Source organism: Felis catus, chromosome B1, assembly GCF_018350175.1.
Source record: "Felis catus isolate Fca126 chromosome B1, F.catus_Fca126_mat1.0, whole genome shotgun sequence".
In the NCBI taxonomy this organism is placed as follows: Eukaryota; Metazoa; Chordata; class Mammalia; order Carnivora; family Felidae; genus Felis; species Felis catus.
In genome coordinates this window covers 55,137,147-55,150,566 of record NC_058371.1, presented here as the reverse complement: position 1 = coordinate 55,150,566, position 13,420 = coordinate 55,137,147, and the positions used below count along the sequence as shown (strand labels likewise).

Sequence of the window (13,420 nt, the reverse complement as noted above, 5' to 3'; positions counted from 1 at the left end):
CTCTGTCCCTGATCTTTGTCCCCGTTACTCACCTAGAAGGAGCAGAAGAAAGTGGAGCTAGAGAAAAGACGCTGATGTAATTTTTCTAATTAAAAGTGTTTTTTATCAAGAGGGTTTTTAAACCGTAAAATTAAATTTGACTTATGTTTTTAAGTTCTGTGGCTCATGCAGCATGATAACCAAATAGTGTGAATGTTGTTAGCGGTGACTACTTCCTAAAGCTAAATTATAATTTCTCAGGCGACCATGTGACTGCATGCAGAAGCTTGTCAATGAGAGCTTAAGTCTTCTAGGTTCACCTATAATTTGAAATCCAAACAAGTTTATATCTCAAGACTATGTCTCTAAATCCCTTTGTATTCATATTCCTACCAAGGCATGGCCATCTTGGAAAAATACCACACATAAGTAGAATCTAGGGGTGAAGGGGGAACTTTGTAAATTGTAAGATGGAAAGTAAATAGTCTGACCTGATTTCTGATAATCCCATATTTCCGTCTGATGGTGAGTGATTATCCTTTTTAGTTTCCACCTTTAGGAACATAGTGATCTTAAGCAATTATCTACCGAGTCTCTTTTCCATGTCTAGTCAACAGGGATTTATTGATTTTTGACCATAGAGTAAATCAGCTTGTGCTTATGAAGATGATATAGTGCCAGTGAGTCACAAAGTCATCTACTGATTCTCATTCACTCTCAGGAAGAAGTACTATGTAGTTTTCCTTCTCGGGGAAATTGAGTGTTACACTGCTTTGTGGCCATTTTTTGAATCCTGTAACATTAAGATTTGACATGACTATTTTTAATTGACTTGGGGTTAGACCATTCTCCGATTGGCTTTCAGATTTAATGACATAACAGGCTTCAAGAAGTGAGCAAATTCAGTTTTTCTGGCTTGGAGGGATCCAAGCCCCTCTTCCCCGTTGCATATTCTCCATTCTCTCTTTTCCTTTTCTTCTTAGAGTCTCTCTCATAACCAAAGGAGAAATTTTGGGACTCATTAATTTATTCAGTAAATATAATTGAGGAATTATGTGCCAGGGTAAGCACTGGGAATGCGATGGTGCACACTTTAGACATGGCGCCTACCTTTTCACAGAACTTAGTCTAGTGCAGGGGTTGGGAGGGAGTGGTGGCTTTACATCCATCCTACTGCCTGTCTTTTTGTAAGTAAAGTTTTATGGGAACACAGCCATACCCACTCATTTATGTATCTGTGGCTGCTTTTGCATTATAATGGCAGACTTGAATAATTGCATTGGAAACCCTGTGGTCTGCAAGGTCTGAAACATTCACTACTTGACCCTTTACGGAAAAAGCTAACTAACTCCTCCTCTAGAGGGTATGGTGAAGAAGTAAGTGCAGGCTGGACCCTGAAAAGCTTTATTAACCTGGTTAAAGAATATAAACTCTCCTGAGGGAAGTGGACCAGCAGTGGAGTGTTGTAAATTGGGAAAGTAACATGGTCATATTTGAATTTTAGGAAAGTCACTCTGGCTGCCGTGTAGAATAAATAATGAAGAGAGACAGTAAGTGCATGCATTAAAATGAGAAGCACTACAGTAGAGTGGTTAAGAGCATGGACTCTTGAGCCAGACTTCTCAATTCACATTTTGGCCCTATGATGTACTGATTCTGATGTTAAGTAACTTCGCTGTCAGATTTTCTTTTTTTTTTTTTTTTAACGTTTATTCATTCTTGAGAGACACAGAGACAGAGCATGAGTGGGGAGGGCAGAGACAGAGAGGGAGACACAGAATCCGAAACAGGCTCCAGGCTCCAAGCTCTGAGCTGTCAGCACAGACCCCAGTGCGGGGCTCGAACTCACGAACCATGAGATCATGACTGAGCCACCCAAACGCCCCTCTGTCAGATTTTCTATCAGTAAAATAGGGATGGTAATCACAGAACCAACTCTTGGTGAAAAAAAAAAAAAAATATATATATATGAAATAAATATATGAAATATATATATGAAATAAATATATGAAATACATATATGAAATAAATATATGAAATACATATATGAAATAAATATATGAAATACATATATGAAATAAATATATGAAATACATATATGAAATATATATATGAAATACATATATGAAATATATATATGAAATACATATATGAAATATATATGAAATATATATATGAAATATATATATGAAATATATGAAATACATATGAAATATATATGAAATATAAAATATATATGAAATATATGAAATATATATGAAATATATGAAATATATATGAAATATATGAAATATATATGAAATATATGAAATATATATGAAATATATGAAATATATATGAAATATATGAAATATATATGAAATATATGAAATATATATGAAATATATATGCATATATATATGAAATATATATGCATATATATATGAAATACTTAGAACATAGTGTTTGTAGTCATCAGTTATCACTTTTATAGTAATCCTGTTAAGAAGTGAGGGTGGTCTGAACTCAAACAGTGGCAGTGAGGGTAATGGACACAAGTGGCCAGATTCAGGAGCTACAAAGACAATAGGAATTAATAGGTATTAGTGATTGATTGGATACCAGTAGGGTAGATAAAAGAGAACAAGAAGCTGCGGATGAAATGCAGGCTCTGGATCTGATCAGTTGAGTAGATGGTGCTTCCAGTTTCCAAAGTAGGGAAGACAGTAATTGAAATGGGTTTGTGATGTGACGTAAATGTAAGTTCAGTTTGGGGTATCTTAAACTTAGGTACTAGATTGATATAAGTAGAAATTTAGTGCCAGATTGATATAAGTAGATATAATAAGAATGATATAAGTAGAAATTTAGGAAGCAACCAACTGTAAGGTTTGGAGATCAGACGTGTGATGTGGGCTGAGGAAATGGGATGCAGGAATGGTCAGTGTAAATCGGGTCGTGATGCTTGGAAAAGAATGACCTAACCCAGAATAAAGGTGGAATGATAGGTAGACTTCTAAATATTTTTCTCAACATTTTTATTTATTTTATTTATTTTTTTTTTATTTTTTTTTCAACGTTTTTAATTTATTTTTGGGACAGAGAGAGACAGAGCATGAACGGGGGAGGGGCAGAGAGAGAGGGAGACACAGAATCGGAAACAGGCTCCAGGCTCTGAGCCATCAGCCCAGAGCCTGACGCGGGGCTCGAACTCACGGACCGTGAGATCATGACCTGGCTGAAGTCGGACGCTTAACCGACTGCGCCACCCCGGCGCCCCTTTTATTTATTTTTGAGAGACAGAGACAGAGTGTGAACTGGTGAGAGGCAGAGAGAGAGGGAGACACAGAATCCAAGGCAGGCTCCAGGTTCTGAGCTGTCAGCACAGGGCCGGATGTGGGGCTCGAATCCATGAACCGTGAGATCATGGCCTGAGTCGAAGTCGGATGCTTAACCGACTGAGCCACCCAGGTGCCCCTGGAGTGATAGGTAGACTTCTAACAGAACTAGAAAGGACACCAAGAGTGGAATATAAGAGAACCCTTAAAGAAAAGATCAACTTTTGGAGGAAGATAAGCATGACATTTAAATCCGTTAAATAGGGGCGCCTGGGTGGCGCAGTCGGTTAAGCGTCCGACTTCAGCCAGGTCACGATCTCGCGGTCCGTGAGTTCGAGCCCCGCGTCAGGCTCTGCGCTGATGGCTCAGAGCCTGGAGCCTGTTTCCGATTCTGTGTCTCCCTCTCTCTCTGCCCCTCCCGCGTTCATGCTCTGTCTCTCTCTGTCCCAAAAATAAATAAAAGTAGAAAAAAAAAATTAAAAAAAAAAATAAATAAATCCATTAAATATTCTCTTGTTGGGGTGGGCAAATTTGAGAAATATTTAAATTTGCAAGTTTTCCATTAGCATAAGCCAGCCTAAACCATAGTATGCATTTATTCACATACTAAGATTTTAGGTACTATTGTGTGCCATACTCTTCCAATATGCACTTTTCCCTTTATGGAATTTTAGGCAACATACAGAGTGAATGCTATGGTTATGGATGTTGACATCCAATGACCTGTCCAATCTACTTTTCTGTATTTATTGGCATTTCCTTCTCCTCATTTTTTACCTTTCCAGTTAATGACTCACTAGAGTCTTGATGTGAAAAGTTGGGGTTGGGGAGACTGTCTTTCTTCTCTATGTGCTATACTTCATTCAACATCAACAGTTTGGGTCCAGTATCTTAGAGTTTTGTAATGATTTTTCTATTTGAATTTCCTTACAACACTGCCACAACACTTCTCTTCTGGAAAGAGCCAGGAGATGAATTGGAGACATGGAACACTTTTTCCATCATGAGAATCAGTAGGGCTCACAGGTTAGGCTCCAGCTAAGTCCTTGCTCCTGAGGTGTGTGAAGATTAGAAGGCTGATCCAGAAGCCTTATCTACCTACACATGCCTGAAGAAAGGTATCACATTTCTGTAATCAGGCTGAGTGTGAATTTTATAATTAGTTTTGTGTTACAGGAGGAACATTCTGGAAAAGCTTTGAAATGGGCCCAAAAGATTACTAGGTGTACTATCTGGCTCAGCTTCTAGGTTATCTTGCCCTTTCAGTATCTTTGGGCTGTTTTACAGTGCTAGAAATGATGGAAAACTGATGGTAATGCAAAAGATTCTTGTCCCCTGAAATTGAAATTGTGTACCGTGGAATATAATTGGTTATTGCCTCGTAGATATTAACCGATGTTACCAGTTTTGTGTCTATTTGTAAATTCTTTGCAGTATTCTTGATATTTTTTTTTAATTTTTTTTTAACGTTTATTTTTGAGACAGAGACAGAGCATGAACAGGGGAGGGGCAGAGAGAGAGGGAGACACAGAATCTGAAACAGGCTCCAGGCTCTGAGCTGTCAGCACAGAGCCCGACGCGGGGCTGGAACTCACGGACCGTGAGATCATGACCTGAGCCGAAGTCGGACGCTTAACCGACCGAGCCACCCAAGCACCCTATTCTTGATATTTAGATATTTGTTCTTTGGATTCACCTTTGAACCACTTGTAACATCGTACAGGTTTCCTTTTTAATTAATGAGCCAATTAAAATCTACGTCCCATGTTAAAATGTTGTGTTACATATACATATGTACGTTTATACATGCATATAACCTCTCGAGAAAGATTCACTGAGTGCTGGCTATGGTTGCCTCTATAGAAGGGGGGTCAGGAAAACTTGTTTTTCACTATATGCCCTTTTGGATCCTTTGAATTTTCTATCATGTGCTTACATTACCTAAACAAAGACATTTAATTCCTTTCTGACACCCCTCAAATCAGTCGTTAGCCCTTATTACCAACTCTTGAACTAAGTTCACATTTGAATTAACTGGCTTTCTTTCTTTCTTTCTTTTCTTGGTTTATTTTTGAAAGACAGAGAGAGAGCACGTGAACAGGGGAGGTGCAGAGAGAGGGGGGGACGGAGGATCCAAACTCGGCTCCACGGTGAGAGCAGAGACCCCGATGCCGGGGCTGGACCCCATGAAGCCCGAGATCATGACCTGAGCCAAAACCAAGAGTCGGACACTTAACTGACCGAACCCCCCAGGCAACCCAGATTAACTGGCCTTCTGAAGAGATCTTTGTTTCTAAAACTGCCAGCAGATAGCATCCTATGCCGCAGCATCATACCTGGCACCTTCTGTACTCTTTAAAATAAAGTCTTTAACTTAACTCTTCAAGGTAGCTCTACCACTGTCGACACATCTTGGTCCGATGGCACTAACTCGATTATGAATCTGTGAAGGAATCAGATAATTGTAGTGTGCAGTGAAACGGCCGACCTGCTAGCCTATTTTGCAGTTCTAAGTTCACCTTGCCTCCCCAGCTGTGTATACTCAATAATCCTCTTGTCTAATTATAGCTAGCAGCTCTTCCTTTAAGGTAGAGCTTCTCAAGCTTGGAGGCATAGTAAAATCACTTGGGGAGCTTTTAAAACTCTGAATGCCCAGACCAATTAAATCACAAAGCCTGAGGGGGGTGGGACACAGACCTCAGGATTGTCTAAAGCCACTGAGGTGATGCTAATGTTGAGAAACACTGCTCTGTGCAAAGAACGGTAGTGATTTAGCAAAAACTTCACATAGAATAGCTCAGAAGCAGAAGCACTCAGGATTTCTGACGGAAAGCTTGGCATTGGTGTTGAGGAAGGTCCACACAGAAAAGCGAGGCAGCCCTTAAGGAATATCCTGATGTGCAAAAGCTGTTTTGACTTGGGCTGCCTCTGGAATGGGGCAAACTAGGTATTGGGTGTGGTCTAAAAGCCTGAACTGACTTGCTTAGTCATTAGCGTTTTTGTTCATTTTTTTTATAGTTCTGAATTCAGCTACACTCTCACTCAGTAGAAAATACTGACTGTTGACTGCATATCCCTGCCTTTCCCTCTGTCATTAGAGGCACAAAGCCAGCCTAGTGATGGGCGACATCTAATACCACTGCCACCATATGGCTGTATTACTGGCAAATAGTTCTATTTATCATATACCAGACATCTGGGAAAACCACATATTGTACATGACCTATTAAATGTCCTTTTTTTGTCAAAGTTCCTAGAATCCCATTGCTTTAATCCATAACTATGTGCTTTATTAAGAAGTCTTTGATAGAAAGTTTGTTTTAGAAGGGGAGAAGTAAAAAAAAAAAATGCATCCATTCATTTATTTTGGAATGGTAAGGCAAAGAAAGAGTCTTTCTTGGGATGTCCTCCCCCCACCAAAAGATATCTTTTAATGGGAAGTCCTGATCAATAGCCTGCTTCTGTTTAACATTTTAAATCATTTTATTGTTGCCTCAGCCTTTTATGAACATGAAAATTCGTATCATAAACTCTGCTGTGGTTTGCCTTCATGTACTCATTGTATATCCCCCTCCCTTTTGTATAGGAAGACAGAGATGTCAATAACCCCATGCCTAACCGAGGAGGCAATGGATTAGCTCCTGGGGATGACAGATTCAAACCTGTGGTACCATGGCCTCATGTTGAAGGAGTAGAAGTGGACTTAGAGTCTATTAGAAGAAAAAACAAGGCGAGAAATGAACAAGAGCGCCATGCTGGAGGAGATAACCAGAAAGACATAATACAGAGGCAGTATCTCACATTTAAGCCTCAGACATTCACCTACCGAGATCCTGTGCTACGCCCAGGGATCCTCGGTAACTTTGAACCCAAAGAACCTGAGCCTCATGGAGTGGTTGGTGGCCCTGGAGAGAAAGCCAAGCCATTGGTTTTGGGACCAGAATTCAAACATGCAGTTCAAGCCAGCATTAAAGAGTTTGGATTTAACATGGTGGCAAGTGACATGATCTCACTGGACCGCAGCGTCAATGACTTACGACAAGAAGAGTAAGCACACATCCTCTTCTTTCTAAAACTGGGGCAACTATTGTTTTGATAGATATTTAGTTAGGTTGGTAGGATGGAGAAAATAGTTTTGCCTTTATTTCAAGGAGGTAAAAGGCTCTTCGGTCCGCAAAATGGCCAGAAGGAGGAGATCACTTCATTTATGCCATTAGATTGAAGGTATGACATATAAAATTCTGGGGGTTTTACATCAGTGCTACACAAATGCCGCTGGACTGGCACCGGTCTGTGAATTTTTTGTTACCAATCCACAATGAGAACGTGAACTTGTACCAAAGTGTAAACCAACTGTTAAATACTTTGTTTAGTACAAGTGACAGTTTTTTAATGACAAAACTTTCTTGATGGGTTGATTTTCATTCTGGATCAAGCTCCTTGTCTTGTTGTGGAATAATAACAAATAGTAACGCTGCTTTAGATGTCTTTTTTTTTTTTTAATTTTTTTTCCAACATTTATTTATTTTTGGGACAGAGAGAGACAGAGCATGAACGGGGGAGGGGCAGAGAGAGAGGGAGACACAGAATCGGAAACAAGCTCCAGGCTCTGAGCCATCAGCCCAGAGCCTGACGCGGGGCTCGAACTCACGGACCGCGAGATCGTGACCTGGCTGAAGTCGGACGCTTAACCGACTGCGCCACCCAGGCGCCCCTAGATGTCTTACATAATTAACTAGATACTGATGTTTCCCTTAATTCTTTTTCTCAGTACTGCAACTGGAAATTGAAACTCTTGAGCATATGCAAAAGGAGCGCCCAAACAGATAAACTTTCACATTATTTTCATGTAGTTTGATTTAAAATACAGGATTTCCAGCTCTTAACTTGTGATAGACAGTGGTTATGGGATGAACTCAAAGCTTTTTCTGAACCGATTCTACTCATACAGGACCTAAGTAGCCTCCATTAACATAGATGCAAATTTAATTCCATGCTACTAGAAAACTCTCAATGTATTCTGTGTTGTTCATATATCTTTATCTTAAGAGGTTGACACCTTTATGCACACACGTGCAGACCCCACAACAGCATTCTTTTGTCACTGTCACTGAAAAGATTCTATACCTAACATAGTCCTACTTAGTAGACTTTGGACATTCATATATTTATTGTAAGGGTGAGATGGGGTGAATGAAATGTGCAAAGAAAGTTGAAGGAATAGAAGTATAGAACCATGGTGGTGAGATACCTAACCTCTTTTCCAGAGAAGAGCTAGAACATCTCAAGGGACTGTGAAGGAAGAATCATCCTGGTTCAGTTTATTCCAAATCAAAGTAGAGGCTTGCCTAGTCATAAGGTTGCCAGATTTAGCAAATAAAAATAGAGGGACACCCGTTAAATTTGAATTTTAGATGAACAATGAAAAACATTCAGTCTAAATATATCCCAAACAGTGTATGGGACATACTTATACTTTGCTGTTTATCTGAAGCCTGAATTTAACTGGGTGTCTTGTACCTCCCCAGTCAGGGGCTAAGGGTGGCTGTTAACAGAGTTGGAACTGCCACGCCAGTATTCTTTAGGACCCAGAAGAGGCTCTGCAGTCCCTTAACTGGAGTGTGTCCCAGTTAACTAAAATATAGCACTTAATCATACTGTTGATCTGTGTTGTAGAGGGTTCTCTGAAAACCTATTGATGGCATTCTCATCACTGAGAAGGCAAGGGAAGGGGGTGGGCAGCGAGTAACATTTATTGACTTTCTACTCCCTGCCAGGACTTACTATAGTTTCTCTTAATTCGCACAACCAAACTGTGAGAGAGTTCTTACCTGTGTAAGTAAAGTCTGAAGCTTGGAGCTCTGACTTCTTTGTATTTGCCCCGTGGTTCAGCACAAGGTGGTTTGGTGTGAAAGCCCTATCTTTCCACCACACCTCACCTCACCGTATGTCTTTTCACAGGTGATATGCCTCAGTGCGTTGTTACAGTCAGTGGGTGAGCTAAGTGTAGAAACAGAGATTTATTAGCACGTGAACTATTTATAAAAGATTGTTAAAAACACCAATATAAATCTAGCTCATTTTTCCATATGAGAAATATGCTAAGAAAATCAAATGTCCTATAATGCAGAAGCACACGGGATTAGCGTCCGCCTCTGTGTCTCCCTGTCCTTCACCCCTCACGTCCGTTCTAATCTGCAAGGCTTCCAGCTCCTGTCACCAAAATATGTCTCAGATTATTTCTGAGGTGCATTCACCCAAGTCCTCCACCCAAGTCCAAGCCACCATCATCTCCCTTGGAATCCTGTAGGAGTCTCCTTCATGGTTTCTCCTCCTCCATATTCACACAGAAGCCAGTGTGGTATTTTGAACCACACAGATCTAGCTTATCTACAACAATGCTTTGCCTTCCCAGTGCACTTAAATATAACCCCGACTTCTAACCAGCAGCCTCAACCCTTCCCTCCCTTGACGACCTCCTCTTGTTACTGTGCCGCCTGGCCCAGCATGCTCTAGCCAGGCTGACCTTTTCCGGTCTCTTTGATGTGTTCTTCCCTCCTCTTTGAATGCTTTTCCCCTTCTTGTGGCTGGCTCCTTGCCATCGTTTAGGTCTCAGTGGAACCTCTCCAACCATGCTGCCTAGTTGATAATGCCATGCTTTATTTTCTAATACCGCTCTCTGGCCATTTCATTCATAGTATTTGTCTAATTTTATAATTGATCAAATTTATATAGATCCTGATTTATTTAGTTTATCGACTGTCTTTCAGTAACTGACACCCAGTTAGTAAATATCTGTTGAGACCATGAATGAGTGAGTGAATGAATGGAATCTGCTGGGTTCAAACCTTGGCTCCATTACCAGATGTGAGATCTTAGATCAGTTACTTACCCTCTCTAACCCTCAGTTACCTAATCCTTAAAATGGGTCTAACAACACCTGTCTCCCAGGATTGGCACTAGAATTAAATGACATAATAGGTTAAAAGTGTTTTTTCACAGGCCTGGTATTAGAAACTTAGGTGTTCTTGACTTTATTATCATTATTTTTTTTGTATTATTGCGGTGGTACGTTCTTCAGATCACATATCTTCATGTCAAAATTTTAATGTTTTCGGTTACTATTAAGTTTGAGGTCCTCTGTTGCTTTTTGGAAAATGTAAACGTCACACGCGGCCTTATCTTCATCTCACTTCTACTTGTACCTTCCATGATGGCAAAGCCTTCACCTCTCCTTTGATAAATGTTTTAGACACAGCAATTGCCACTCGAACCTCCCATCTCTCTGGGTCCTCCTTGCTCTCCTATAATGTCCGTCCGTCCTTCCTTCCTTCCTTCCTTCCTTCCTTCCTTCCTTCCTTCCTTCCTCTCTCTCCCTCCCCCCTCCCTCCCCCCTCCCCCATCCTTTCTTTCTTGCTCTCCTCATTGCATCTGTCCTTCCTTCTTTCATGTCATAGGCTGATTGTTTTCCATGTTCTTTTCTCTTGCATAAGTGCTTAGAAATAGGATAGTGCATGTTTCTGTGTGTCATTCTTGTAAGGGTTGTGTCCCCAGTCAAGCCAAAGGACCCAAGGCTATCTCATCAAAGGCTCCTAAGCCCCTCTTAAATATTTCTATGTTAGTGAGAAAACTTTTTTTTTTTATTCTTCAAAATACTCAAAACATTATAACCCCCGGAAACTTTTTTTTTAACTGAGTCCAGATTATTTTTTAAACTTGAGTTAAAAAAGAGAGAGAGGGGGCGCCTGGGTGGCGCAGTCGGTTAAGCGTCCGACTTCAGCCAGGTCACAATCTCGCGGTCCGGGAGTTCGAGCCCCGCCAGGCTCTGGGCTGATGGCTCAGAGCCTGGAGCCTGGTTCCGATTCTGTGTCTCCCTCTCTCTCTGCCCCTCTCCTGTTCATGCTCTGTCTCTCTCTGTCCCAAAAATAAATAAACGTTGAAAAAAAAAACTAAAAAAAAACAGAGAGAGATAGGCTTCGTTCCTCTTTGAACACTGAAAATTCAGTGTAGAATAATAATTTCTAAGAGTTATTCATAAATTAGGATGTAAATAGTCTTAAGAATTTATAAACAGACTGACAACAAATAAAACATCCCTAAATTTGGCGTCTTATCCAGTTTGCATATTAGCACTTTTCTTCTTTTACTGGAAGCATACTGAAAACGTAGCATGCATCCATATCACACAGACACAGGGTCCCTCACGCTCATCCCTCACGGAAAATACACTACACAGAGCCCACCAGAGACTGGCTTGGTGTTGCTGACTTTCTACAGCTTTGGCAGATAGACCTTATCAGCCTTGTTTTCTTGCTTCCATCAGACTTATAAATGAGCCACCTGCCAAACTTAGAAACCAAGCTTTGGGGCTGTTTGTCCAGCTGTGACATCTGACCCTGTGGTTAACTTGTTCATTCTTGTGGCTGCTCCACAGGCTTTTCAGATGAATGTTCTCTACCTTAGAAGCAGGACAGAACTGCCCAGCTGCCAACATGACTCATACTTATGTATGTTACAGCTTTGAATTACATGCACTGGCTGAGTAATTTACTGGCTGTTGATTGCTCGTTAAAAGAGTGAGTAATTGTATTTTGAGTGAACTGGAGGCCTGCTTCTTTTTTAGAGACTTGATCCAAGGATGACTTCACCTGCCTTCACACGTATTTTCTATAAAAAACACATTCCGTTTTCTTCACAGTTCAACAGATATTGAGTATCTCCAATAAGCAACACACTGTGCTAACCCATCAGGAGACGCAGTAAAGACAAAATACAGTCCCTGCCTTCAGGGGGCTCCCCATCTGCCCCTGGGGAGAAGGGCAAGAAATACATAGCATAAGGGTCATAGGAGAGGGCTGAGCAAAATGATATGGTTCAGAGGAGTGAGGGGCATGTCAAGTTACAGGAGAGTCAGAAAAAGTTTGATGGGGCGGACACCAAGGACAAAGCCTGGAGGATGCATAGGGTTTCCCCAGGAAGAGTTATAAGTTCAGAAGACGTAAAGGTAGGCATTGACTAGGAAGAAAGAAGATCACAGTGCCATTCACAAAGTCTATACCGACTGGTGGTCAGGAAAGACCCACTGAAGGTTACAAAGAGAACTTTAGGAATATCAGACTGGTAAAGGTGTCAAGAGTAGATTGGGAGTGGAGACGCGTTGGTGGGTTAGTAGCATCAGAGCCGGAACTTCAGCGAAGATTACAGAACCAGAAGAAGGAGACTTGAGGTAAGAGAATAGAAGAGTTAGAATCAGTGGACCTTGGCAGCTTGGCGGAGTGGAAGGAGGAATCAAAGATAAATCCAAGGGCAGTAACACAAAGGATGGCACTATCCACTGCTCTGCCCAGAGCTCAGTCATCTAAACCACTTTTCCCCTCCAGCTTGCTTGCTTGCTTTATATATATGTTTGTTTGTTTATTCATTTGGAGGGCACTAGTGAGTGAGGGGCAGAGAGAGAGAGAGAAAGAGAGAGAAAAGCAGGGCTCACCCGAAGCGGGGCTGGAGCTCACCAGATGTGGGACTTGAACTCCCAAACCCTGAGATCATGACCTGAGCTGAAGTCAGATGCTTAATGACTGAGCCACCCAGGCGCCCTGCCCCCCAGCTTTAGATGAATTCGTGCAGAGCCCATCAGGATGAGGAGCCTGTTCCTGGGAAGAGGTAGAAAAGTCTGTTTGTGAACATGTTCGATTTCCTTGAAATAAAGCTCCGGATTTTCTTTCCTTGACTATGAACTAGCGGCTGATACAAATACATGGAAATTATTCTTGCCCTTTTTCTGCCCAAGAAGGCAGACAATCAGAGGTGTATATCATCCGAGCTATTTTGTTTCAAACAAATGAATCAAATATTTTGACTTGCTGAGCAAATTCATCTGCTTCTAATATTTAACCTTTCCTCCTACCTACACACCAATTGCATTTTTATTTTGTAGAAAGCTATCTTCGTTGCATTTACAAAGATGTTAAAGTGCTCCAGAAATTCTAAGAGCTATACAAATGTTAATATGATTAATTGTTAATACCTTTCTTAAGCTTGTCTGTGGGAAATTGAAGGGTTTTTTTTAAAGATATTTTACATTTACACTCATGACGTATATACCAAACAGTTGTCTTCTTACCTGA

At 40.9% G+C, this 13,420-nt stretch overlaps 1 protein-coding gene across 2 annotated transcripts in view; it reads left to right on the top strand.

Annotated features, from left to right (window-relative positions):
• GALNT7 (polypeptide N-acetylgalactosaminyltransferase 7) overlaps nucleotides 1-13,420 on the top strand; it is a 148,895-nt gene that overhangs the window by 74,521 nt on the left and 60,954 nt on the right. For both annotated transcript variants that reach the window (XM_023252665.2, XM_023252664.2), the window contains exon 2: nucleotides 6,883-7,343. In XM_023252665.2, coding sequence (XP_023108433.1) covers nucleotides 6,883-7,343 — 461 coding nt within the window. The remainder of the gene's footprint in view (nucleotides 1-6,882; nucleotides 7,344-13,420) is intronic.